Source organism: Cenococcum geophilum (assembly GCF_001692895.1).
Source record: "Cenococcum geophilum 1.58 unplaced genomic scaffold K441scaffold_42, whole genome shotgun sequence".
Lineage (NCBI taxonomy): Eukaryota > Fungi > Ascomycota > Dothideomycetes > Gloniales > Gloniaceae > Cenococcum > Cenococcum geophilum.
Window position 1 is genome coordinate 1,281,330 of NW_027137600.1, and position 25,968 is coordinate 1,307,297.

At 49.2% G+C, this 25,968-nt stretch overlaps 12 protein-coding genes across 12 annotated transcripts; 6 read left to right on the forward strand and 6 right to left on the reverse strand.

Annotated features, from left to right (window-relative positions):
• Positions 1–151: 151 nt before the first annotated feature.
• K441DRAFT_616864 (uncharacterized protein) lies at positions 152–3,688 on the forward strand. Its single transcript, XM_067645764.1, has 3 exons — positions 152–603; positions 674–1,716; positions 1,776–3,688. The coding sequence occupies exons 1-3, from the start codon at positions 544–546 to the stop codon at positions 3,334–3,336; spliced, it is 2,664 nt and encodes an 887-aa protein (XP_067500550.1). The 5' UTR covers positions 152–543; the 3' UTR covers positions 3,337–3,688.
• Positions 3,689–5,911: 2,223 nt separating this feature from the next.
• K441DRAFT_665318 (uncharacterized protein) lies at positions 5,912–6,761 on the forward strand. Its single transcript, XM_067649484.1, has 4 exons — positions 5,912–6,031; positions 6,082–6,228; positions 6,295–6,524; positions 6,590–6,761. The coding sequence occupies exons 3-4, from the start codon at positions 6,377–6,379 to the stop codon at positions 6,598–6,600; spliced, it is 159 nt and encodes a 52-aa protein (XP_067500551.1). The 5' UTR covers positions 5,912–6,031; positions 6,082–6,228; positions 6,295–6,376; the 3' UTR covers positions 6,601–6,761.
• A 670-nt stretch (positions 6,762–7,431) lies between these two features.
• Positions 7,432–7,896, forward strand: K441DRAFT_576793 (uncharacterized protein; the record flags this gene model as incomplete). Its single annotated transcript, XM_067644211.1, has 1 exon — positions 7,432–7,896. One exon carries the CDS (start codon positions 7,432–7,434, stop codon positions 7,894–7,896), a length of 465 nt encoding a protein of 154 aa, XP_067500552.1.
• Positions 7,897–7,944: 48 nt separating this feature from the next.
• On the reverse strand, positions 7,945–9,524 carry K441DRAFT_227637 (uncharacterized protein). Its single transcript, XM_067640627.1, has 2 exons — positions 8,847–9,524; positions 7,945–8,698 (listed from the first exon to the last, which is right to left on the reverse strand). The coding sequence occupies exons 1-2, from the start codon at positions 9,259–9,261 to the stop codon at positions 8,163–8,165; spliced, it is 951 nt and encodes a 316-aa protein (XP_067500553.1). The 5' UTR covers positions 9,262–9,524; the 3' UTR covers positions 7,945–8,162.
• Positions 9,525–9,532: 8 nt separating this feature from the next.
• On the forward strand, positions 9,533–10,412 carry K441DRAFT_665322 (uncharacterized protein). The gene has a single exon (XM_067649485.1). The coding sequence runs from the start codon at positions 9,615–9,617 to the stop codon at positions 10,275–10,277; it is 663 nt and encodes a 220-aa protein (XP_067500554.1). The 5' UTR covers positions 9,533–9,614; the 3' UTR covers positions 10,278–10,412.
• A 501-nt stretch (positions 10,413–10,913) lies between these two features.
• K441DRAFT_731003 (uncharacterized protein) lies at positions 10,914–11,572 on the reverse strand. The gene has a single exon (XM_067654225.1). The coding sequence runs from the start codon at positions 11,458–11,460 to the stop codon at positions 11,056–11,058; it is 405 nt and encodes a 134-aa protein (XP_067500555.1). The 5' UTR covers positions 11,461–11,572; the 3' UTR covers positions 10,914–11,055.
• Positions 11,423–12,557, reverse strand: K441DRAFT_707432 (NADH-quinone oxidoreductase; the record flags this gene model as incomplete). Its single annotated transcript, XM_067653722.1, has 4 exons — positions 11,423–11,711; positions 11,767–12,190; positions 12,287–12,488; positions 12,545–12,557. 4 exons carry the CDS (start codon positions 12,555–12,557, stop codon positions 11,685–11,687), a joined length of 666 nt encoding a protein of 221 aa, XP_067500556.1. The 3' UTR covers positions 11,423–11,684.
• Positions 12,558–12,957: 400 nt separating this feature from the next.
• Positions 12,958–13,595, forward strand: K441DRAFT_689126 (Sedlin; the record flags this gene model as incomplete). The annotated part of the gene is made up of 3 exons (XM_067652268.1): positions 12,958–13,008; positions 13,063–13,353; positions 13,407–13,595. The coding sequence occupies 3 exons, from the start codon at positions 12,958–12,960 to the stop codon at positions 13,593–13,595; spliced, it is 531 nt and encodes a 176-aa protein (XP_067500557.1).
• Positions 13,596–14,651: 1,056 nt separating this feature from the next.
• Positions 14,652–15,056, forward strand: K441DRAFT_679925 (uncharacterized protein; the record flags this gene model as incomplete). Its single annotated transcript, XM_067651320.1, has 1 exon — positions 14,652–15,056. The coding sequence occupies one exon, from the start codon at positions 14,652–14,654 to the stop codon at positions 15,054–15,056; it is 405 nt and encodes a 134-aa protein (XP_067500558.1).
• A 1,342-nt stretch (positions 15,057–16,398) lies between these two features.
• On the reverse strand, positions 16,399–17,172 carry K441DRAFT_665326 (uncharacterized protein). The gene is made up of 4 exons (XM_067649486.1): positions 17,148–17,172; positions 16,982–17,079; positions 16,807–16,881; positions 16,399–16,680 (listed from the first exon to the last, which is right to left on the reverse strand). Exons 2-4 carry the CDS (start codon positions 17,075–17,077, stop codon positions 16,474–16,476), a joined length of 378 nt encoding a protein of 125 aa, XP_067500559.1. The 5' UTR covers positions 17,078–17,079; positions 17,148–17,172; the 3' UTR covers positions 16,399–16,473.
• Positions 17,173–17,775: 603 nt separating this feature from the next.
• K441DRAFT_616877 (zf-CHY-domain-containing protein) lies at positions 17,776–20,294 on the reverse strand. Its single transcript, XM_067645766.1, has 2 exons — positions 18,957–20,294; positions 17,776–18,907 (listed from the first exon to the last, which is right to left on the reverse strand). The coding sequence occupies exons 1-2, from the start codon at positions 20,223–20,225 to the stop codon at positions 18,026–18,028; spliced, it is 2,151 nt and encodes a 716-aa protein (XP_067500560.1). The 5' UTR covers positions 20,226–20,294; the 3' UTR covers positions 17,776–18,025.
• Positions 20,295–21,377: 1,083 nt separating this feature from the next.
• On the reverse strand, positions 21,378–25,158 carry K441DRAFT_576476 (ras guanine-nucleotide exchange protein-like protein; the record flags this gene model as incomplete). Its single annotated transcript, XM_067644201.1, has 2 exons — positions 21,378–24,503; positions 24,577–25,158. 2 exons carry the CDS (start codon positions 25,156–25,158, stop codon positions 21,378–21,380), a joined length of 3,708 nt encoding a protein of 1,235 aa, XP_067500561.1.
• Between the last annotated feature and the right edge of the window lie 810 nt (positions 25,159–25,968).

The following is a 25,968-nucleotide window of genomic DNA, read 5'->3' on the forward strand; positions in this document are numbered from 1 at the left end:
CCAAGACGTTAGTACACGGCACGGAGAAACTGGCACGGCGCACGGACACCAGGCCGCTGGGCAGCATAGAATCGTTGGACATATCCCACTTCCTCAACCACTCACCTTACCCACAACCCCCTTCACCTTAGCATCGCTTTCTGCTGCGGCTTGCTTCACCAGCAAGACGCCCGTCAATTTACTGGTTGTTGCCAATAACGAAGCGCTGCGCGCCTTGCCGTCGCTGCTAGAAACCGGTCCTACTTCAGGCGCAGCAGCTGTCCGCTTTCCCTTCATCGCTGCCCTTACTCACGTTCTCCTCCCATCGATCGTCGCACAAACGCTACCGCGCTCTTATGTCGAAGATCCATCATGTCCAGCTTTCCGGCTTTGGTTATTTCGACTTTCCTTGAACAGCCTGTTTCCTGAGATATTTGCATTCGCCCCTTCCACCTTAATTCCTTCCTTTAGCGGAGTCAGGACGCGTCCAGTTTGCGACCTGGAGACCCCGCGCTGCATTTCAGCTTCGCCTTCTACGCCAAAGGGGCAATTTTGGGATATACTATGGCGTCCATGGCACCTGTCCCTGTTGAACAGCCCCAGGTGAAACCCTCTTTTGCAAAGGTAAGTAGTCGCGAGGCTCCACGGAGTTTCTCTCTAGGTCTGCGCCTAATTTCGCTAATCTATCTTTTAGGTCGCTGCATCTGCTTACATACCCCAAAATACGAAAGAAATCGCTTCTAATACTAGAAATTCGTCTAAGAGCCCACAATCACCCCTTCATTTGCAGAATTCTTGTTCGACTGCCTTTGGTGATGGCGGTACACATACGTCGCATACCAGCGACCCACAGAAAGAACCTCAAGAAACATCTTGTAATCCTGAATCCCGAATAGGGCATTGGGCCAATGTAACCGGCCATCAGGTCGTTGCTGGGCCAAGTCCGAAAGACGAGAACCCAGACAAATCACGCCCTTCCATCACATTAGTCAAATCTCTGGCTACAGATGACAGTACTACCCAGTTATCATCGTCTGATGGCTCCGCAAAGCCGCCTAGCTTGGACGGGAAAAGCGTTGCATCTGCGACCACGTTTGCACTGGATGAGAAGGAGTCCATTCGTCCTGACGACAGTGCTAGTTTGAGAGCAGTCGAAGAGGAGGATGTAATCTCCCCTCCCGATTCTGTTGCCGCGGGATCTAGAGTTGGGTCAGATAGTGGAGTTGCTCGAGCGTTCCGCGACCAGCTGCATGAGATATCTGTCATGGGTCCTTTGCCACAACGAGGAGCTCCACCCGGGCGTTTCCAGACCCCGAATGTTAGTAGTGCCCATGGATTATTCGAACCAACTGCTCCATCTGATGTAGCTCGGCCTTTGTCTCAGCCTCTAACGAACGGTATGGCAAATAACGGATTGCCTCATCAGATACCTATACCAGCAGTGCCAGATGAAAAACTCGTAGAAGCTTTGGAATCTCCGAGAGATCGCCTGTTTGTTCTGAAGTTAGAGCAAGATTTCATTGACTTTGTCAAGGATTCCAAGTATGTCAGCCGAGGTGCTCATACGTGGAGTACTGAGAAGCTAATAATGCTCAGCGAGAATGAGCTCTTCTTACCGAACTGCAATACTTTCTATAGGATGCTTACGCATCGGCTCGCGGATTATTATTTGCTAGGCCACGTAGTTGATGATTCATTAACTGCTGTCAAGATTTCAAAGACTGCTTATTGCAGGATGTAAGTCAAGATGCTCGCTATGGCTCTATATCTTAGTTCCAGCACTGATAGAACTTTAGCCCCCCTCCCCTTTCAGGCTTACCGATTCCATCAAAGATTGCGAATACACCACCCATCGACCTTCCAGCCCGCAAAATAATGCGCCGTGGTGACGAGGTTAAGTCTGGCACTAACACCAGTGCTAATTCTGAAGGTCCATCGAAAACCACCTCTGAAGCAGGTGGAGCAAGTGGCAGTGATGGTGGTAACGATGCAGAAAACAAAGACAAATCTGCCATGACGAGGGAAGAACGAGAGGCGAGGTACAAGGAAGCAAGGCAGCGGATATTTGGTGTAGCAGAAGTTGAAGAAACAGAGGCCACCGATGCTGCTGTTTCTAGCGAAGAGAAAGATGTTTCCAGATCCAGCTCTGCATCGGGCAAGAAAAAGACCAAGAAGCAACGCAACTATGATGACGATGGTTTTGAAGCACGCTCACGATTCAACATGGTCTATCCACCCCAGTACACGGTACCTGGTTTCTCTGGGGACACTAACGCTGTTTACTATGGAGGCTATCCTGGAGCGATTCAGAACCAGCAATACACAGCAATGGGCCCTAATGTCTCCCCTACAGCGTCCTACAGCGGAAACTTCCCGGTTATGATGCCACAAGAAGCCCAACCACAGTACGCATGGACGGGTCAGAATTTTCAAACCGGTAACGGTGCGATGAACTATCCAAATTATAACGCTTCGGTACCTAATGGATACGATCTTTCCACCGATTTTCAACGAGGCATGCAATCTTTCCAATCAACGAGTATGCCATCCCAGGTAACTCCCAAAATAGGCACTCCACCAATTGCTACATACGGAGAGACTTTCCGACCTCAAAATATGCCGATGAATCAGGGGTGGCCGCAGATGGCTCATCAACCTTCGTACCCAATGAACCAGTCTCCTTATATGCAAAGCGGACATGGGGAGCGACCTATATCTGCGTCAGGCCCAGGGCCTGTTTCAACCCCATACGCATATGGTCAATTCCCCAATCCTGGATTTTCCACCGGCAAGCCGAACAGGAATCAGCACCCCCTGCCAGGAAGCTTCAATCGTCAACAGTTCAATCCGCAAAGTCAAGCATTTGTTCCAGGAGGTCGCAACGGGCCTTTCACCATGCAACCGAACATGCAGCCGATGCCGCAGCAGGGCATGAACGGCTACGGGAACTTCCAAATGCCGAGGCCCAGCCCTCCATCTTCACACCCACCGACCTTCAGTTCACCACGTGTGCCTCAGAATTCTAATTCTGTCCCCCCGAAAGTCACCAATCATGGCATCTCTCATCCTCTACCCCAGCCAGTGTCGTCACACCCAACTTCTGCCCCACCAAACACTGCACAATCAGGCAATCCATCAGTGCCTGCTCAGAGTAGCATTGCCAAGTGGGGAACACCAGCTCATCTCCCACCAAAACCACCCCCACCTGCCCAATCGAAGTTCACTTTGCCCGGCCATAACTTTTCTCAAGTCGCTCGACTCCCTGGCACTATGGCTTCAGGTTTCTCACCAGCAGTTTTGCCACAGGTCAGAGGCGGCGGAGGCAGTGGTGAGCGTCCCAACAGTAGACCCAACTAACTTATGGCTGCGCACAAGTCTCTATAGACGGCATCTAAACGAGTGGCTTTCTGCATTGCAACGGTGCTATTGAATCTCTTTCTATCTCTATTGCTTGTCAATCCATAGGCGGCTGGGAGGTTTAACCCGGTGCAAGAAAGGTGGGCCGGAATGGCGTGGGTGGTTTTCTTATCTTATATCTTATGAACCTACGGCTCCGGAGCGTGGGCTTTGTTCTTACGCTTACGATGTGGAATGGAAAAGTATTTTCTTTAATTATAAGATGCCATGGTGATATCATGTGACTGGCTAGTCAATGGAATACAGATGTGTTGCCTACGATGTTGACTAGAACACCCCTTTTCGCTACCGCCATTCCATATTCTCTCTATTCCTTGAGACACATCCCACCTATATGGGCTAAACGAAGGCCGTATGTGACAAATTCTGTACGAACAAGCAATACGACGATACTAAATGCACGGGATAGTGGCGTGAGCGAAGCAAACTATCCGGAGTCGATTTTACATGCCCTCCTTATCTTTTCGCATCAAAAGTACCAATATCATGTATAGCAAATTATCAATGATTTAACACCGCTAACGCTACTCTAGGTAAATGGCGAGGCTGTGTCCAGAACTGCCAGACTTACGCCCTAAGTTGCATTCTGGGCTGATCGCAATCAAGGCGATCATCGGTTTATCACCAGAACTCTTACCATTCGAGCTATTGCAAATCATTTGCTTTACAGAGCTGGATTACGGCAACAAGCCTTCTAGCTACTTGGATCCATCAATGCGTCGATGGAGATCTCCTCTTCCTCCAACGAGATTTATATTAACCTCACCGACAGCCCGAGTGTTACTAACGGCTCGGGCAAATATCCAATTGAACGTCGCTATTAACACCACTCAACTTTCTTAATAGCCCCACTAGCTTTAGCCCCACTAGCAATTTTCACCCTGTTTTCCAGCTCCTTTTAACAGTCGATAGTAATATAAGACTAAACTTCAAAATTTACCCCGCTCTAATTATGTTTACCCTAGGTCCTTAACACGCGCCCGGCCTCGGCCCGCACGGACTTTCCACCTGTCTTCCGTCCCAAAGTACACCCTGCCAAGCGCTCAGTATGAGTCCCGCAACGACAGCGTAGTAGCGTGGATGAAGGCTCAGAAACTCGGACGGTTCGACCCCAACGCGTCTAGTCTGGAAGAGCAGAAGATTAGATTATAGATGGTATACAGCGCTAAGATGGGCAAAGCCATCTAGAACGATCTACTCCACATAATTAGGGTTCTCGGGGACTAGCTTGCGGGAAAGGCAAGCAGAACACTGGGGCTGTGCACCGAAACACCAGCGATCGCTGCAGCGTTTTTGATAGGCGGCCTGGCACTCCGCCAAGAAACCTAACCGAAGCCTGCATTGAGACCTCGTGGCAAAAACTCTGCAAAAACTCTGCGAAAACTATGGCTGCTCTAGCCAATCTACAACGGTAACCGAAATATTTGCAGACTAGGCCTAATTATAACTAGCCCTGTTACATAGAGAGGCTGAGTTAACGAGGAAAAGGTACTTAGGAATTAGTTACGCTGCTATTTGCGGGAAGAAGTGAGATCATTGCTTCAGAAGATCGAGAGTTTTCGTGAAGCGGTGCAAAGAAATGACGCGCAACGCCGATAGCACCGATCCAACACATGTTATATCGCAATGAGATGTAACTGGCCTCGAACGTTGACGAGAGAAGTCAATGCAGTTGTTGATGTAACTTCCCACCATGTCCGCCAAATATGGAAGAATGCGAAGATCGCAAAGCTCTCTATTTCGAGCAAGCGGCGGATGATAAAACGTGCACATGTTCGCGCATTGTGGAAGTCAGCAATAGGAGATTGGACGATGCAAACATTACCGGAGATGACTCTATGGACTTTGTCATTATAGAAGGCAGTTTCATATGTGGGGGTTAGCCTGGCAATATCTTGCGTCGATAATTTTTGAGGGGGGGAGCAACAGCAACATCTGCAGGGGTGGGAGCGGCGGCGGCAAACAGCAGCGAGCGACGACAAACAGCAGCGACTAGCAGCAGCACCAGGGCAGCGACCGGCCGGCAGAAGCACCAGGGCAGCGACCGACTGGCAGAAGCACCAGGGCAGCGACCGACTGGCAGAAGCACCAGGGCAGCGACCGACTGGCAGAAGCACCAGGGCAGTGACCGACCAGGGCTTACTATGGTGTACATTGTCGGTGCGTTGCAGGGGGGTTGGGTGGCCTGTGGCTGATTTTTAATACATTTTTGCGGCAAATGAAAAAAGAGGAAAATTAAGAAGGTTCATGTTTTCTATACAAACAGGCTTTCTTATTGGTGTAAAATGCTCTGCAAGAAACCCCTGCAACGCACCGACAATGTACAAAACTTTGGCCGGGTACCATAGTGCTAGCAGCATCAGGGCAGCGACCGCACTAGGGCCGACCAGCAGGGCTAACCAGCAGCAGCGACCGACCAGCAGCAGCACCAGGGCCAGCCGCGGCACCAGGGTCGAGCAGCAGCGCAAGGGCCAAACCAGCCACGGCACCAGGGCCGACCAGCAGCAGCAGCAGCACTAGGGCAAGAACAGCGGGTTAGATCTGCCCTATCCATGCTATTACAGGTGATGTGATTGGATCATCGTACTTCCTCGGTATCATGCGGTGGCAGAGTCGGCCTTGGGGGATTCATACAGTAAGCAGGCGAAGTGTTAGCGCGGTGAGGACATAGGTTAACAGTCGCAGCGACAGTACAAGAACACATTCGTTTCACCAGCGTCGACTACGACTACAACTACAATTTGAATCCCAATTAACCCTATTTAAGCCACATTCTACAAGTGTATCTTGGTTGAATTTTCGTGGCGTTCCAAAGCAAGACGTTTTCCTAAGGTATTTGGCATCAAAGACATCTCAACATGAAATATTCCACTAACAGAATTAACTTACGTCCTTCAGCAGTCCAGATAAGCCATGTGCATAAAGGCGATCGATCTACCGCCGACGCCGAGCTTCTAAGCACTACACTTAAAGGCAAGCCATGAGTATTACTCAAATGGCCATTGACGCAATGCTGGCCATTCTTTTCGGGATATCGACGTTACTGGTAACGATCGCTGGGATACGGTATAAAGACTCAATATGTGATATGATTGTGAAGGTTTTCACAGGAACGCGGAGACGGGGAGGTCAGTATTTTCAAACTTCGCGCCTATGCGGAATGACTGGCTCAACGAAAGCGTAACGTTCACAGAGAAATGGTGAAATCCAAGCCTAGAGTCAATTTTGGTGGGGGAGTAAGAGGGTTTGGGGTTTTTTAAGGAGCTTCTCAGGGCTTAGGAGACCATGAATTCGAACTTTCCGTCCAGCAGCTAACAGCCAAAAGGTACCACCGATATTGAATCAGGCCAAAGTCCAGTCGTGAGGGTCGATATGGAGGCTCCTGTCCCTCCTAATGCGTTCCGTCATTCCGTTTACCTCGATTGGCCTGCAGCGCCATCCCCATTCGATATGGGCCGTGTCGAGCAGCTCGAGTGGCAGCGGGAGAGGGACAGCATCTAATTAGGACATCGTGTCATGTGGTATAATAGAATGGGATTCAGAATATAAAACCCCGGCCTCAGTGAAAATCCGCTATATCTGATATGCTCGATTGGTTTCGTTATGTCTCCAAAGGTTGTTGGAGAAGGAAAAGAGTTGTTTTGAGAGGAAGACGCAAGGCTGAGGTTAAAGCTGTTGTGCCAAGCTATTGTGCGCTATGCCTAAAGTAGGCTCGCGTAGTCTTTTACCCAATGACTCTCTCCTCTAAGCTACCAACTGCATCTCAAACCATTACGGCTCTGAATGAGTTCCGTTGGGGTCGGCCCAAGTTTTGAGGTAGTGGTAATAAATGGTTCACCATTGTTGGTACACAACCACGGTCAATGGGCTTGCTATGATTACTCAAGTATTATACGATTACTATTCCGTCCCAATTTGTTTACTCTTCTCATGCAATATATCTCTCCCTTTTCCCATCTCTCCAATTACATCACCATTCCATTCTCATTCGTTTCTCACAATCCACATCTTCAAATCCCATAGGTATCTCCCAAAATGTCACTCTGGCTTATCTACCACCCACCAACCACCTTCGAAACCGCCTCTGCCAAAGCTGCACTTGCAGAGTCTGTCACCAAGCTATATGCTAGATTTATTCCTGCCCTCTACGTCAACATTCTTTTTATCCCTATCGGTCCGGACTCCTTCTACGTTAGCGGGGTCGCCCGCCCCTCTCCGGCCCCCAATTCCGCTGAGCCAGGGCCTGATCCTACGGTACCGTTCATACGCGTGCATATCTCCAACATCGCGCGAACCTTACCTTCTCCAGAGGCCAAAGTTAGGTTTCTAGAGGCGGTGGACAAGGTTTTGAAGCCGCACATTGAGGATATGGGGTATGACTGGGAATATCACATTGAGGAAACTGATAGAGATCTGTGGAAGATTCAGGGATTGGTACCACCGCCGCCAGGAAGTGATGAGGAGAAGATCTGGGCAGGGCAGAATAAGGCGACAAAGTGAGAGAAGTTGTAACGAGTCTTTAGTCCGGAGTGGTTAAGGGACATAGCGAGTCTCTCACGGGTGAAGCTGGAGCTGTTGGATACTAGCTTTGTGATTTAAATAAAGTGCTGTCAAATAACTCATCGAAATCTACACACAGACAGACTACTCAGGACAATCTTCGAAACACAAATCGCCTATGAGTATTGACTTGTATCTACAATTAGCATCTACAGGTATCTTATAATTAAATTCAGAACACTCCATTATGATATCGGTAGGGCCAATCAACTCTTCCCAGTATTTAGTTGTAGAAATACCACCAGAACCGCAGAATATGCTGCCGTTGCTGCGAGCGTCTCAGACACGTTCGCCGTCGTCGCTAGAGCGGCAGTCACAAAGAACGTAATAATAAAAGCTGTAATAACGCCTAGCTTTGTCACTGGTCCGCTGACAAAGTTGAGGACCCAAAGCGGCGCGATGAGCATCAAAACGCCAACAGAGCCAATGAGCATACCAGCGAACCGCTCCATATGTTGATCGTTGGTCCAGTAATTCTCCGGCTCAACTATCAGAGGGTCCGAAGGGACACTCTTGAAGTAGTTGATGCGGAAGTAGCTGGACCTTTCCAAGAAAAGGCGTACGGGAGATTTCTGTTTTGATTGCACGGCTATGAGGTCATCAGTGTGATTTATGAAAGACGATTCGGCGGTGGAGATAGCGGAAGGGTGGTTCATGNAAAGCCAGTTGCGAACGGACTGAATGTCAAGGGGACGGACGGGAGGACGGCCGAGGATTCCCGAGTAAGAGGAAACGAATGTATCTGTAGATCTATTGTCAGAAATTGAGGAAAGGGTAAGCTGGAAAACAGGAATGGCCAAGCCCGGAACGGGCCGGGGATTGCTTGGTCGTTATGGTCATTGTTCGACAAGCAAGTCAAAGCACCGAATCAGTAGGGAAGGGGTGCGTACTGTACTCGTTCAACTTGTTTTGTAGCTTCTCAATGACCTTTCTACGATCGTCCCTTGGGTCATTCCGAAATGTCCCGTTGTCAATCTCCCCTGTGCCTCTTCTCGCACAGTAGTCATCAATCTCAGCAAGTTGCTCTTCCAGATCAGCAACTTGATCTTGAAGCGAGAGTATCACTCTGGTATTGGCTACGCCGAATTTGCGCACGATCAAGAAGTTTTGGCTACTCGCCAGCCAGCGCGAAAACACTCGGTACCCGATGTATTTCCATGGGATGGTGTCGGCTTCTTCTTGAGTGTATTCGCGGCCTGGTGGGATTGGAACGGATGATGATGCTATGCTATTTTTAATCGAGTTTTGTCGTGATGATGGAAGCTGGTGCGATGGTAGAGTGTTAATGTCTATCGAGTCTGCCATATCTTTTTTCTATATTGACATCGCTATTTCTCATGAATCACAATGAATTGAGAGGGTGTGTGCCTCATGCATGACGTACTCCTACAGTGGCTGTGTTGAACCATCTGCAGGCAGGAGGTTGATGTGGTGGCACAGCCTGCATGCTCAACTCCAGGTCTGGAATCTGACCCACAAGAGCTGCGTCTCTGTGGCTGAGCGACGATAGTGAGTTGGGTGGTTGGCTCATTATAAAAAGAGGCTCCTCGTCGCGTTTTAGAAGGGGTGTTTCTAAAGTGCAGAATGCCCAGATAGCCCTCTTGTTCGCTTTGGCAAAACATCGGAAACACACCTAGATACACGCATTACCTTTCGAGATGGGGGCAGGCTTGCGTCCGACAATCGGCGGTGCTTTTGATGCAGAGGCCTATCGCCAACAAAGGACGCGTCCCGCAACGCGCCCTAGACCGCCTCCGATAGCGGACTACCGCCATACATCGCCGCTATGGTCTGAACATCTGCAAACCTACGTGAGCTACGGTTGGAGAGAGCAGAAATGGAAACGCTGGTCCCTGACGGCCAAATTGTGGAAAATCATTCGAGACATTAACGCTGTTATCAGCGCCGAATCGAAACTCCAGGAGGATGCATTACGTGGTCAGAGGACGATGCCACTGAAGCCACAATCCCCAGAATGGAGCGATCCGCTTTGGTTTGAGGCCTACTGGTGTTTTGTGAGCTATAACAGTATATCAGGGCAATGGTTAGAATGGGTAATGGGAAACGATGAAGGGGGACACTGGATGTCGAATAGCTTGTCGGGGATGCCGGTGTCAAGTATGGAGATTGAGGAGGGGAAGCTCCCTGAAGTAACAACACCACCAGTTGCCATACCTTCAATCCTTCCGGCACTGGCTAATCGTGGTCAACAAGCTGAGGCGTCTAAGAGGAATTTGGATAGGACAGTTGAAGAGACGAGCACAATTCGAAATTGGCTTAAACTCCTCTCGTTACTCTTTCGCTCCGGCTCCAAGTCGTAGCAAATCATATAGGATTGATCAAATTAGCTCTTAACATAGATATATTTCAAGATATTATGAGTATGTAAAAGAGCCGAAGATAAAAGCATGAGCGACAAAGTACGGGCCAAGGCCTACTGATAAAAAGATGTTGGGGGGGGGGGGTGTTCCTGGGGATTTAATATGTATCTGAATGATCGACAACCTCTAATAGCTATTGTTATTTAAGCTTTTCTTACTAAAAAAGCGGTGAGGAGAATGGCCACTCCATACCTTATCTTGGAGTCCAACATGTTCGCCTTGAAAAGAGTAACCCCATATCACTCCTACTAGTCAACCCAGTTTGGTTTGAACTCCCTAACCCACCGCGCACCACACGCACACTGAATTATAACAAGACCGAGACACAGCGACCGTACCAAATTATACCGGCTTGCGGTGGAATTCGGGACTCAAAATGTATCCCCTATGAGGATTTCAGTCCTTCGAGTGACTCCACCTGACTATCGATTTGTAGCTTGGAATAACCCTTAGCCCCTTTGTCAACTCCCTAACACGTACACGCGCGATGCTCTTAAAAATATTATTATGATAAGCACTAGTAATGTCCTGAGAGGAACTTAGCACAATTTTTGAGCAGACAAGATCCGCCCTTTTCAACCCAAACCTCACCTCAATAACATGCACAATGTCTATCCAGTCTCTCATCGCGCCTACCCCAGTATCTCCACATGCCAACCCCTTCCCCACTGGTTTCAGCACCTCAGTCCACCCTCCATTCTTTACCCCCATTCACCCTCTAACAGTTTAATATGCTGCCTCGTAATCGGATGCTTTCACAATAACCGTGTTCATCGCCGTGCCACAACAATGATCTTCTTCCGACCCCAGTGCGCCTCTTCCTCCTCGCCAACTTCAACGCCGTTCTCTGCTGACTCTGGGGGTTGTCTTGGTAGCTCTCGTACGGGATATAGCAACCCCGTTGTATCCCACGCTCTGATGGTGGATAGGAGCAGATTGTCGCACAAACCACTCGCCATCGACGTGCGGAAGAGCAGCGAGAGCCGCTAAAGAGGGTTTCTCGGCGCCTTGGCCAGTGAGGAAAGCGGAGGCAGAGGTGGTGAGGATTAGGCGGATGGAGAGGGAGGGATGACGGCCCGTTTAGTATTCGTATGGACACAGACCTAAAGAATAAAGGTTTCATGGTTTCATGATTGAAGCTCACGACTGCTACAAGGATCAGTAGTTGCTGAACTGTTGTCGTAATCTAATCATGGGTAATTTGTCACAGTCAAGCTCTCCGCAATACAAAGTAGGACTGAATTGCAAGATGAAGGTTCAATTTGTACAAGTGAGCCCCTTCTAAATGCTCATGAAGGTAGTACATATTCCAAACGAGACCGCAGCGATGAAAGCACAAAGCTTCCACTACTTCCTGTACCACATGCGTGTAATCTATATAGGGATCAGTTTGGGGTAAGTTGAGAACATTAAGGTGGGTGATACACACCTTGGTATGCCTCATCTTCTTCTGCAGTTGGAAGATACCATACATTAACGCTTCTGACGTTGGAGGGCATCCCGGTACGTAAATATCTACGGGCACAATCCTGTCACAACCTCTTGTGACGGAATAACTGTAGTGATAATATCCGCCTCCGTTTGCACAGCTGCCCATGGAAATAACCCATCGTGGATCTGGCATCTGATCGTACACTTGTCGTAGTGCGGGAGCCATCTTGTTGGTGAGAGTGCCAGCCACAATCATAACGTCCGACTGGCGGGGAGAAGCACGGAAAATTATACCGAGGCGATCTTGATCGTAGCGGGGAGTGGAGAGATGCATCATTTCGACAGCACAGCAGGCGAGACCAAAAGTCATGGGCCATAATGAGCTTTGCCGAGCCCAGTTCGCAACTTGATCGAGAGTGGTCCTGTAATGTCTATGTTAGCCCTGCCCGCTTTTTAAGCTGCCCATATATCCCATTTCTAGGCTGATCCGTTATCTAAGGGTTGATCATGCCACATACAATGCATATTGCATGGCGCCTTTCTTTCCTTCCTGGCTCGGCAATGGCACATCTCGTCGCGCCTTTTTCATAGGAGGCGGGGCCGGTGGTCCGTCAGCAACTAATCCGGGCCTCTGTGTTTGTGTCGCCGGCTTTGAAGATGTACTTGAGAGGAAAGCTGCAGATCCTGCGCGGTAAGGGAGTAGGGCTGTCGAGGGTTTGGCTGTTTAGATATGTTAGCTAGTCCGGCGCTGAATGGATTGCAGGGGAAACGCGCACCTCGCAGCGCCATTGAGGCTGCAGACCTTGTTGTCGACAACATTTTGACGACTAAAACAAAGGAGAGACTGCAGATAAGGAGTGGAGAGGGAGGAGAATGGATGTGGCGGTCAGAAGTAGCTATTGCGGTACAGTGGTGATGTCGAAGTTTAATGCCGAGTCGGATCACGTGATGATTATTTCCGCACTTCTGTGGTTGGTGGGTGCGTTCTGGTGCATCAACAGCACCTCATCTCAATTTTACCGGTTTTGAAAGCTACAGTGGCTAACTCCAAATACGGGAATTCTGCAAGACATTAAAATAGAAGGTCCGCGGTTAGATTCATCTGATCTGCGAAATTCACTGGTGGAAGGTAATCTTGTAATAAGCAGTTAGCCCTGCTCCTCACATACTCAAACTTCAACCAAATACGATGGGTAGTCGAGTTCCCTCAATAGCATGTATTGGGGTAATTGGAAAACATGTGAGAAGACATACATATGATGCTTTAGAAGACCCGTTGAGCTCATGTCTTCAGAATAATCCACTTCACATCTCACTCTTCCCTCCGGAAGAACGGGCACCGTTAGAATTCTCGTTCCTCTTGTCTTCATGTCTCGACATATTTGAGGCTCGTCTTCCCCATAAGACTGCAGATCAAGATTTCGGGCTGCTCCAAGCTGTGGACGAACGATTGGCGATGTACGGCTGGCTCACTAATACAGGCGTCAAATTCGTCATCGTTGTGGATATGGACGGACGTCAAGCAAACGTTTTTGAAACCAGAAGTTCAGCCTTGGTTGGTCTCAGAGATGCTGACTTGAAGCCCGTTAGTAATTTAAAGACATTTGTCGTACGTCTTGTGAGGCTAACCTTGCACAGGCTTTCAGGGCATTGCAGACTGCATATATCGGCCTACTACATAACCCTTTCTATGATCCAGATGAGCACTCGTCGATAACGGCAAATGCGGAGCAGAGGGTAGGGTCAACTCAGATAACCAGCCGCAGGTTCATTCGCGAAGTTAAGAGGGTTGGAGATACATGGACGCCTGGAGTCGTCAACATCTAAGCGGTTTGAAAAACCATTTCCTTCTTCATTCAATTGCATTAGGAGGCGTCCGTTCTTTTTTCATATTTGGCAATTGTTGTTATTTGGCGTAAATACCCTGGAACCGGTCCTAAGCTATTGGCTTCTTTTCTTGGCATCCATGGCGAAATCGAACTATGTACTCCTCAGTATTCACCACCCGTAGAAGATCTTTGTTCGTCGTCAAGTCATCAAATCAGTGTGCAAGACTCTACAGAGATCAAATGCCAAGAAACAACGCTTCAGGGTCGTCTCGGTCGCCACAGCGCCGATCTCCCGAGGCTGTTGTGGAATCTTTGACTTCCGTTCTTTACTTGCATAATTTCATATTCCCATCTGTTATCAATGCGTCCGGTGGCTCTTCAACTGGGCTTACCGTCACTAATCTACTTGTTCTTTACCGAGCGTTATTAGTTGCAAATTGAATTGCTCCTGATCCAGCACAACATGGTCTTGGTACGTGACGTCGACCATTCGGCAAATCTTCTAAATAGTAGGTAACAAAAGCATATCCTTGGCTCTTCACCTCCAAAAGTTATATGAGCGCCTTATAGACTATGGGCTAACGGTAGAATATAGTCATCGTCTAAATCAACTCAGTCGTAGTCGGTAATCATGATGCGCAAGCAATTCCATCAGACGGCCACAGGATTGGCGCCAGAGGAATATGGACTTCGCTCTTGGCGCAGAAAGAGAAAGAGATATTCTAACTTTGACACGAGTCCTTACTAGCCATGAAGCTGCGCTCCAACTTAATTCTCCCAAAGGCTTTTTACTTCATAGGGAAGTAGGAATGGGCAAAAGCATGCTCATAGACCTATTCGTAGACTGTCTCCCTAACAGGAAGAAACGCCGATGGCACTTCAACATATATTTATGTTAGAGGCATTTGCGAAGCTTGAGCAACTTATTTCATTCCGGGAAATGTCACTCCATCAGGACGATCATCCTCTATTATGGCTTGCGAGAGACATGGTCCAGTCTTCTCCGACCTTGTCCCTTGATGAGTTCTAGCTACTAGATAGAGCGGCTTCAAAAATGATGTCAAATCTAATGACGAGTTTCTTTCAATTAGGCGGTGTCCTTATTGCGACAAGCAATCGAATGCCCGAAGATCTGGTGAAAGCAATGGGGATGAAGTTTCCGTGGCCACCTTCGCGATTGGAATCCTTAGGGTGGAGGTTTGTGATGCGAGGAGTGGGAAACATTCACGCGCGACATGGGGAGTTCGCGGCTTTTTCGGAGGTCTTGGAGGCGCACTGTGAGACTTGGGAGATGGAGGGTAGTAAAGATTATAGAAGGATTGATATCCAAGGAGATGAAAGAACTCAAGCCGACAACACGGGAAACCAGGCAGGCTTCTTATCCGATTTGGAAGGCTTGTCCATGGCAGCTTCGGAACCCCGTCACAATCGACAGCAACGGGTGGCTCAGATGTACTAGAGAATACCCAGCAGCCGCACAAACTCCCTAAATAATACTTTGTCGAATCTTCCTCGCCACCTTCCTTGGAACAGTAGCAGCATGCCGTGGACTTCCAGCAGTATAGGGGTCTACGGTCGCACAGTCCTAGTCCCACGCCAGAATGTTGGCACAACTTCCTGGACATTCTCCGAGCTCTGTGGTAGCACGCTCGGGCCGTCGACTACATCACACTACGGCACTCTCATCTTAACTAACGTCTCGATCATGACAGCCCTACAAAAGAACGAGGCAAGAAGATCCATCACGCTCCCCGATGCCCTATACGAGGCGCGTTGCAAGCTGTCGGTCACCGTCGAGGCGGGACCCGACGACACATTCTTCCCAGAGACACAACCACGCGCCAGCACCTCCCCCCCCTAGTCATAGTTCCGGCTCTAGCACCCCTAGCAGCAACAACGTAACGCCTACAGAAGGCCTGGACATAACCTACGTCAAAACCTTCCCCAAAGCCTACTAAGACGCCACCGCGCCCTTCCGGCCCAACGTACCCGGTTACGAGCCCAGCCCCTCCGCCAACGCCCTTGAAGACGACCCGCCGAACCAGGCCCGCCGGCCCGGCAGCTCATTCAGGAGGTTCGATGGGCGCAGGCACGGCTACGGCCCCGACTTTGGACGCATGGCAGTCTTCACCGGCGGGGACAAGCGCTTCGCGTACGAGCGCGCGCAGCCGGCTGTGGGAGATGCGTGGGGCATGGTGGTGGGCGCGCGAGGAGCCCGGATGGTGGAAGCCGCTGCCTTTGCCGCAGTTAGTAGGAGACGCCGGCAGGCGGGCCATCTTCTACCGCGTCGATAGATCAAGCGAGTTACGGTTGGGGCGATCCGACGGCGGAAGACGCTAAGGGGGAGGACATTGGGGAATCCAAGGAGGTGGGTGAGAAGCAGGATGAAGCGCTGGTTAGGCACGGAGCGAGCCCCGTCCGTACGCATGTAGAGCTACTGCCTAAGATTAGTTGGACGCATGTTTGGGGGACGATGAAGTGGGAAAAGGGCGTAGAGGGATTGGAGATGAGGAATAAGGAAAAAGATAAGAATAAAGATAAGAGTTATGAAAATAAGTAAACTTAGATATAGATAATGTGGATGATCTAGCGTTCACCGATAAGACATATTCAAGTGGCTTTGAGAGTGAAAGCCGCTTAATTTTTGTGTAATGGACAGAACCAGTGGTAGAGAGCAGGCTCCATGAAAAATGGTAAGAAAGGCAACATGCAACATGATAGGCGGGACAAGTGTGACTGATATTCATTGCTTGCAAAAAGCAGCAGCACAGTAGAGCTACAATCGGATCCACATAGACACGTCCCAGACCAAGTCCCGACCTAAACGCCTGCCAATTTTATCACTCATGCATTTACACCCCGCACCATCAACTCATCTACGCATCCTCAACAATGGTGGTGTGTAGGCCCTTGGGGTCTTTGACGTTGACTGCCTGCACGTAGCTGTATAGCTTCTCCTTGGCACCCTCCTCATCGTTACGCTTTCGCGAGATGCGCACACGCAGCCGGAAGGGGACGCCCTTGATGCCGGATTCCCAGACCTTCTTGTTGAGCTGCGGGTCGAGGCGGACATCCTTGGTGCCCTGAAACTAATTAGCACAAAGTCATGCAAAGTCTATATGTAAAACTGGTAGGGGGTCAAGATAAGAAGCCTGCCCCCAGACCACGACCCCGGTTTGAACGACAGCAGCAAAAAAGTAAGCACATACCATAGCCTTCTCCGCAAACGCCTTGATCTCCTTAATCGCTCTCGGTGCGCGCTTCTTGAAGCTTACGCCATGAACCTATCATTAAAATCCTCCAATCAGCCTCTTATTCAGATTCAGTCTTCCGCCCAATGCCCCCGCAGAGGGCCGTAACTGGACTTCACAAAACTGAACGTACTCGCTTGTGTAGGTGGATCGTGTACTCGCGCGCGACGACGTCGGCAATGGCGCTGCGGCCGGCTTTGCCAGCAGGCTTCTTGGTCTTGGTCGACATTGCTGTGGGTAGAGGGTGTGGTTAGTTGGGAGTGCTGAAGAAGAGGAGAGAAATGGGGAGTCGGGCTTACTGATGCGGAATTGGGTGCGTCGTCGTCCGGTGTCGAGATGTCGTGGAAATGGTGTTTAGTTTGCGAAGTCGAATTTCTGTGCGAGTTGCTCGCTTGGGGCTTGGCGTTTATTATCTTTTGGTCGGCGGTGTGAGGGGTGCGGTTTCAACCGTCATCACCACCATGNGTCTAGGGTGCTTTCACTACCCTCACAAGTCTATCAAAAATATTCAAGTAAAATTCATCGCACCCGGGGATTTCTTATATTCTAAATCTCCTAAACTGCCGCATATGAGATCTAAGGAATTCATAGCATTTAATCATGCCTCTAGGGGTCCTTCACTTCCTTCATAAACTTATTGTGAACCTTATAGTGAAATTTAGGATAGCAGGGGTTTTTTATTTTTCCAAATCCCACAATTGTTGCCACTCTAGGGTTTGGAATTTTATGGCTTTTAACTATGCATTCAAGGGTCCTTCGCTACCTCCATAAGTCCGCTCAAAATTTTCGAGTGCTAGTTAGCATACCTAGGGAATTTTTATTCTCTAGATCCCCCGATTGTTGCTCTTCTAGGGCTAGGGATTTCCTACTTTTTAATCATGCATTGAGGAGTACTTCACTCTCTTCATGGACATTAAACTTTTTAATATAAGTTCACTAGTCACGAAGAGAAAGGCCACCAATCTTCGATCCGGAAGGCTGCGAACGAGCATCATCTCAGCTAACAGCTCTACGATGATGGAACGCCAGCAATGATTCAACTATACAAATAGAAACAACATTCTGAAATCCGCCAACCGACTCTCATAAGTTCGTAAGCCCATTTAGACACCGCAAGTCATACGTAAGCGCAATCAAACGCCCCTAATATATTTCCGTAAATAACCCCACACTAAAGTCATCGGTGTCCAAAAAGCTCAATATCATTCACTTCATCATCGCCTTCGTCCGCATCTTCTCCCTCTTCTTCTGCTAGATCCTCTTCATCCTCCATGCTCTCATCGCTATCAGAGTCTGAACCTTCGGACTCCTCTCCACCAGAAAGGAATCGGCCATCAGCGCCCCAGAAATCGAGGGCTTGGTCGTTGCTTGGTTCGGTGGCGCGGAACATATCTTCTTCAGGGCGCCCGAGATAGTTCCGGAGTGGAGAGAGAGAGCTGCTCACGCGCTCGAACACCTGGAATGGAAGGGAAGAGGCTATCTCAGCAGATGATGACCGTGAGCTGTCGCCGTGGCCCTCTTGAACACCTAGGAAGTACGACCGAGCGGCTCTGATCTCGACCGATGGCCTCTGTGGCGGCGAGCTTGCCATGTTTCGAGAGTCTGGTGGAGTCTGATCTGTAGATTCATCCACAGCTGGATCGGTCTCCAGGCCGCTAAGCAGTCGCAGTTCGTTGGTGTTGTAGGAATCGCAGGTGTTACACCTGTTTCCCAGCCAGTGGTACTTCACAGAAGACTTGGCCGAGCAGTCGTTGCATTGGATGACAACCCGGGTGTCAGCAAACTGCTCTGGCATTGGCTGGCTTTCAATGGCCTGCGTTAATTTCTGCCATTGTAACTCCATATTTACTGCACTCTTCTTGCACATAGGGCACTTGTATGCAGTTTCCATGTATAAAGCGTAGCATCCTTGGTGCATGTAGTGGCCGCAGGGCATGGAGACCACAGCCGACGAGGAGCTGAAGAGATATTCACCGCAGATAGGACAATCGCATTCAGTGGCCCGCTCGACACAACGATGGGAGTCAGCAAAGCCTATTGCAATACAAACATTGCATTTCTGCGCGGATATTAGCATTTCTACAAAAATTTGGACGTACGAAGCAAACCTTGCAGTGGATATAGTCCTTGCCCAGGCCCTCTCCCCTCCTGCATATACCACAGTCATCACAATGGTAGATCCTCTTACTGCTGTTATCATCCCAGAGCTTGCATATATCGCAGTAATACCATGCAGACTGTTGACCACAGTTCTTGCAATGTTCGCCAGCCGGCTGTGGGGTGCCGCAAACCATACAGAGCATGTTCTGAGTTTTTCTACGGTCCAAGTTGTGTGATTCTACTTCGTCATGGCAGTGACGGCAAGTGTACCACCGACGGCATTGAAAGCACTGGACTTTAACATTGCGCTTGTAGTGTTGGCAACCAAGAGACGTCCCGTCCTCTTCTGTATCGAAGTCTTCGTCTTCTCCATTAATATCCGCACCCAGCCGTGATGACCTTATTCGGAACGTAGGGTTGACGTCTCCAGGACCGATATTATAAGGATTCTCAGGGTCAAACTCTGATGCGACAGAGATGGGCGACGAGACCTGTGCTTCGGATTCGAGAACGGAGTGTGTCGAGCTCGGTGTGAACGGACGATCGTGAGAGACGAAGCTTGAAGGTGACAAAGGCCTTAGGAGCTGAGCTTGCGAGATATTGTACCGCTCAGTCATGAGAAAGTGCATCATCCGTGCCTTTTCATCGTTGGGCACCTTCATATCCCGTATCTCGTGTATCCTTGACCTTAGATGCCGCATGCCGTCATCTGCAGGGAGCGATCCAGACATTGCAGGCACATTGCTCCTGGCCTCCCTAGGGCCAGCCCTGTCATGTGTCTCGATTGTTGTTGTTACATGTGCCACATTAGATGGAGAGGATAGGGTGTCCAGCGAACGGAATCGTTGTGGGGTACCGTGCGATGGGTTTTCGGGCATACGACTAGCAGCAGAGGTATGGATAGGGAGAGAAATAGCTCTTGGATCATCAAATAAGCGTAACGGAGTGGATTCCGTAGCAGCTACATCCCGACTGTTCTCTTGTGCACCGACCACGGGTCGTGACGTTGGCCACGAGCGACGAATAAACGTCGAGTAGCGACGGAAGGCGCTAATTGTCAACAGTACGTCGGAATTTTGATCATCGTGGTCTTGCGTTGTGGTCATGTCATGGGTGCCTTCATCGCGATCTGCTGCATCGTGAGGTGGAGAGCNTTGAGCATGTGAAAGTCGTCGATTGTCACCAGCTGCAGGTTCAGGACTCGTATACACGCTAGAAAAACGGCGAGCTTGACGAACAGCGGGTTCAATAATAAAGGAGGATATCAGATTGCTCATGAGTGTCTCTTTAGCAGGGGAAGGCTCGACTTGAGGTGGGAGTCGAGTTGCACGTTGTGAAGAAGCTTGTGAGGTGGATGCGCCACCTTCGGCCGACGGAGCCTCCTTCATGGCAAGCTTTCACGAGCCACAATATCATATGAATTAGATGAAAAAAATTTATACGAGAGGTATCTTCTATCCATTCTGTAAGTATAGAAGGAACAGCCCAATATTCGGCGACGAGAAGTCGTGTTGCCGAAATCTCGATTTGGAGCTGGCGGAGATCTTCATCACTTATTTGCTTTTTGCTAGTCATTCTCAGGATCCGTATTGGCCTTGACGATTCCCACCCTACTTTTCTTTGCAGAAACAGACTATCTTTAACTTGAGAACTCCGTGTAGCCTCTTACGTACCCCAAGAAGAGATTTATATTGCAGAAGGCTTCTGACTGGGATTTCCATACATAGTCACTATGCTATAGACCCAAGTCCTCAGAAGCTGAATAAAGTGTGGATTAGAAAGCGTAGAAACAAGATGCAGAAGAATATTTTAGGATTTGATGTGCTTTCAGTGGCCAATCTGAATCGTCACAAGTAATCATAATGTTCCAAGTGATGATGTTTATCTTTGCAATTCCAATATCTAGTTAATTACTTTCATCTTGTAGAGTAAGTTAGATAATTCGCTTTTCCCAGTCGGCCCATCTTCGCAAGCCATACCCATATCTGACTTTTCCCCATCCAGCAGTTGTACTATCGAAAACTCCATTCACCCTTCACCCCTCATCCCATACGCTATCTAGACCCCTGTTAGGCGAAAGCTTGGAGTATTACCACATGACTATATACTCCATAATAGTATAAAAGACTACCCCAATGCTAACACTAGTTCCCGAAAATCTCATACAAATGCTCAAAGTGGTATCTAAACAATAAAAGAAAAGCCGAATGGAATGGAGCATCGATATCATGGTCGTGACATGTTTAAAGTATGCAAAACAACACCCTTTTAAAATATCCAAATAAGAAAATGTTGAGAGAATGCAATGATGACACTATGCATAGCGGCGTGCACTGTCATGATATCCAACAAGTATGATACAAAAACCGTAAAGCTATGCAGAAAAGAACAAACGTAATCAAACGCCGCGAGGCGCGATCAGGAAAAGTCTAGCGATCTTTGATCGTTGACGTAGAAGAGAAAGAAAAGTTGCTGAGGAAGTCGAAACGGTCTCTTGAGCTTTCACGACTGGTGGTAGAATGGGTACTTCGAGCACTACTATCTAGCTGTGGGCTAGGTCTAATTACTGGTTGTGGTTCACGAGGCTCCAGGATCAGCGAGCGTCGGTAGTAGCTCTGCACGTTAGCTTGATCACTTGTTCTGACCCGTTGGATTTGAGATTCCATCCAGTCTTGCATCTCAGGTACGGCGATGAGTCGGTAGGGAACTTGGAAGCTCTGTAATTGACCAATGATTTTTGCGGTGCGCATGTGCTTGTCGAAATTGATAACGGAAACACCTTCCCGGCTGCCATCGCTAGGTAGCTGACGGGTTGTCTGATTGCCAACATCCACAAAGGTAAGATCGGTGAGATAGATGCCGACGAACGGAATACATGGTGCAACATGATTCTGGAGGCGCTGACGCAGGACTGCGTAGTTACGTCCTACATCAACAATCGCCTTTAGCTCCTCCAGTCGCCCCTTGGTCTTCTGTGAAACCAGCTCCCAAGTTCGCTTCAGTCGTAGAACCATCGAAGAATTTAGAGAGCAGATGATAGCCATAAGCGAATCGTAGTTATTGAGTTCGATGCATTTCATCGAAATCTTCACCCAGTGCTTAATAATAATGGCTCTCTTCTTCGGATCTTCAAGATGCAAGATCGTATCCGCAACGAGGTTGGCAAGATCAGTCGACAAAGTTGACATCGCCCGAACATTGACGGCCTTTGAGTCTATTTTCTTGGTCCATTCTGATGCCAGAAGCTCTTCCGGCTGAATAGAGCAGAAAATCTTCGATTCGATGAGCGTAAACTGTCTTGCGAGCTCAAGTGGGTCAAAGTCAAGAATGCTGCACTGGGAATTTCCGTTTTTCGCATTCTTTAGCGCATTCAGCTGGCTCTTCGTAACAACTGGGTTCGGCGCATTACTATCAGCCGCGGAAAACACGGTGTTTGAAACCCCAGTCTTTCCTATCGAAGACACCAGTCGCGGTACGAGTGCGCCGGCGTGCACCTCATTGACCTTAGCAGTCAATTCTGCAAGGCGCTTTCCAGCCGCTGGCAATGCGGCCCGCAGCTTCCCAGTCGCGAAACTAAGGATCACGCCAAGAGCCGAAGAGTCAGAGTCGCCTTGCCAATGGCTCTCGAGCCATCCTTTGAAGACATTGTATACTCTTAAGCGGACTGGAACACCATCCCCAACGTAGTCAAATCTGTCAATGAGACAGTGGGCGAAATCTATCGGTGTCGTAAAAAGTCGGAAAGTTAAGTAAAAGGTCGTGACAAACATGGCATCAGGAGTCGACTCGTATGTAGTCAGCTGCTCGACGAGCGCTGGGAGAGAGCCGCCAGAAATCTGTCCCTCTTTGTTGTAAATGAGTTCGTGCGCATATGTCTTCTCGAGTAATTGTGCCTCGACTCCAGTTGTCTCGTCACTAGCAATCGACCGTAGCTCAGATGCACTGCCAAAGCTGCTCATCAAAACGTGTTCCCCTTGGCGCTGTGAAGGGGAATTGTCCGGTGTTGTGGCTCGTGTCGATACCTGCGAGATAATGCTTGCACTATCGCCTCTGATACTGTTTGGGTATGTGCTATTTGAATCTGCGACGGACACGTTGACGCTATCCACTCGAGCAGACCTTCCGAAGAATCGTTGAGCGGCAGTCGCAGGACTTTGCGAGTCCGTCACGCTTGGTTGTGGTAGTTGAGGAATAGGAAGCTGCTCAAGAGGGGGCAAAGAGGATCGGGATGACCTAAACGAGACTGCGGTTGGACTCTCAACAATTGTTGGCTGTAAGGACACCTCTAACGTTGGAATCGGAGAAGGCGCGGGTGGTTCAGGAAGAGGTTTAGACTCGGAGATTAGTAAAGGTGGTGGAGGTGGTCGAGCAACCGACTCTGTTGGTGGTGCTGGCAATGGTTTTTCGGTTTCTATTGGTTCGTCCTGTGTGGTGGGTTCTGGGTCTTGTCCAAAGCCAGCGTCAAGGCTTTCGAATATCGTATGCGAGATGCCTAATCCGACATGCTCGAATTCGAAGTCACCAATTCTCTCGATAACCATCCTGGCCTTGGTGACGCATTCACCTGCTGATCGAACGCAGCTTGTAGCTGCAGTGACTAGCTGTTTGCCTGAATCTGGCATGAAGACATCATCGCCATTGGCGGATTCTGAAGGACTAAATACCCCCTTTGTAGCCTGCACAAGCTCTCCGAGTCTCGCGTGCATTGTGTCTCTTGCTTGCTCCAGTTGTTCAGATCGTTGAGAGTCGCGTTCCCATACTTCCTCTACTACGGAGAGGAGCTGTCGGCACGCAATGACGGATTGTTGTGTGGTAAGTAAAAGCTCTGAAGAAGAGCGCGATTGCAGATGCAACCCAATAAATGAGGCAATGAACCTCAGGAAAGAGTCGTGCGCAGCGCACAGCCGCTCCGATGCAAGGTTCTGTTTTTGCAAGCCCTGTGATTTACCCGTGTACGACAATCGATGAGTTACAGATAACCGCTTTGTTTGCGCTGGGGGCTGAGAGGTGACGAGAGGTGATTGGAGGGAATCCGATTCGGACGGGGTTGTAAAGACAATAGATGCGCGGCTACGTGGTGGCTGACTTCTCGCGCCCTCGCGCTCCAGCTGACTCGCGCCCTCATGCTCTTCTCGTGTTGACACCGAGTTCGCTCGTGACACAACAGATGCATGGTCGAATGTTGACACGCTGTTCTCTACGCTCTCACTCGAATGCGACCGCAACTGCATGATATTGCGATCGGCAGTGTCAACCGGTGGAGTAAGTGGCCTATTACTACTATCGGCGAAATCGAATGGTATTGAAACGGCATCCTGTGCCCAGATGTCGAGAAACCGAACAGCTCGCGTTACGAGTTTAAATGCTTTTAACACTAATTCGTCAAGCAGCTCAAGAACTGAGACGGTCGACCGCTGGCATTGGAGTATTTCCTGTAACTTTTTCGCCGTCTTTACAAATGTGGAAAGGTCGCCAAGGAGCCCTTTTCGCATCCGCCGGAGGCCGACATGATCTTGGATTAGAGGCGATTCCCTTGTCAAGCATTGTGATTTCTCCTATTAATAGTGGTTAATAATGTTACTATTGGTCTCTTACAAGAGTATTGTATAGATAAAGTGTTCGGCTTACTAGGAAAAATCGCACACCTGCGATCATGCCCCTCACATAGTCTTGCTTGGTAAAGACGGCCAGGTCTCCGTTCTCCGCGTCTCGAACAAGATCCCACAAGTGAGTCAGTGCGTTTAGGAGATTGCGAATGGATGGATGATCGTAGGCCTCGCAGTAGTTCGTTGGAAGCCATCCTCGAGCCCCCGATGCGAGAAGTGTGCCATCCGCCCACCCGTTAGGATGAACTGAATGTACTAAGATAACATCACCCTGGTTAATTGGAACTGTAATTGAAGACTCATCCGTCGAGGACGATACTGTGGATGTTGGATGGAAGTGGTAGAACGCGCGCAAGTAGTTGTGAAAAACAAGTTGCGGCTCTGGTGTCGGAGGAAACGTCTCCCTTGATGTGCGAGGTGTTAATGGAGGTGATATCTGTGATTGTGATCGTATCGATGCTGCCCGGCGGCTTTTTGAAGATGACTGTCTAGTGTGTCGTGATCCTGCACTCCGTGTCCTTTGGGGCGACTTGCTGATCACGAGAGGCGCTACAAAAGCGCTTGCATTGAATTCTACCTCGTCTCTGTCCTGGAACTCAGCCATTTCCATAACTTGTGGGCGTTGTCTAAAGTCCCCTAATGCTCTTAGACGCGAAATAGGTCGGACCCTCGACTTCGAATATCCTGAGCACAGCTGGAAAAGTGCTAGACATGCGATGTAGCGTTCCGAAATCGAACCTTAATCATTGGATCAGTTCATCAATTGGCTGGTATTGTAGTACTGGCTGCTTCCTGTGTTGCACTCGTCGGCTCGTGGAAGCGATATGGATTTGCTACGAAGGAATTGGCGTAGAATAATTAATAGTGAGCCGGTCACAATTGCTAGGAGTACTTGTATTTACTCTGGTCCACACTGTCAGTGCTCTGTTGTTAGATATTTGTTGTGTTGGCCAATGGGTAGGAATGAATCCCAGAGGAAAGGATCCTTTCAAGAATGTAGTAATGCAGTCTCGACGACGGAAATGTACATACCCGCTTGTTCGGCCCTGTGTATTTCCACAATTGTAGCGGAATCAACCGGAATTCTGTCTCAGAAAGCCAATTGATACTGCCTTGGCTCCCCGCAGTGCTATGGTGAGGCGCCCTGAGCGATATATTGAAAATGCGGTCCGGCCCTAACGAACTTTGCTTATTCTTCGACCCCGAGATTTGTCACAATGCGACGAGCACCATTAACGGTGGTGATGCGTCTATTGAAACAGGTTGCCAAACTCGTCAAGGTCGGCTCCAGGCTTCAGACGGATACGGTTTCTGTTACACAGAACTTACCGCAGGACAGGGTAGACGCGTGAATTGTGACTGACAGAGAACCCAACATGCAGTGTTTCTTCTGGTCAGTCCTCTTGAGGAGCGT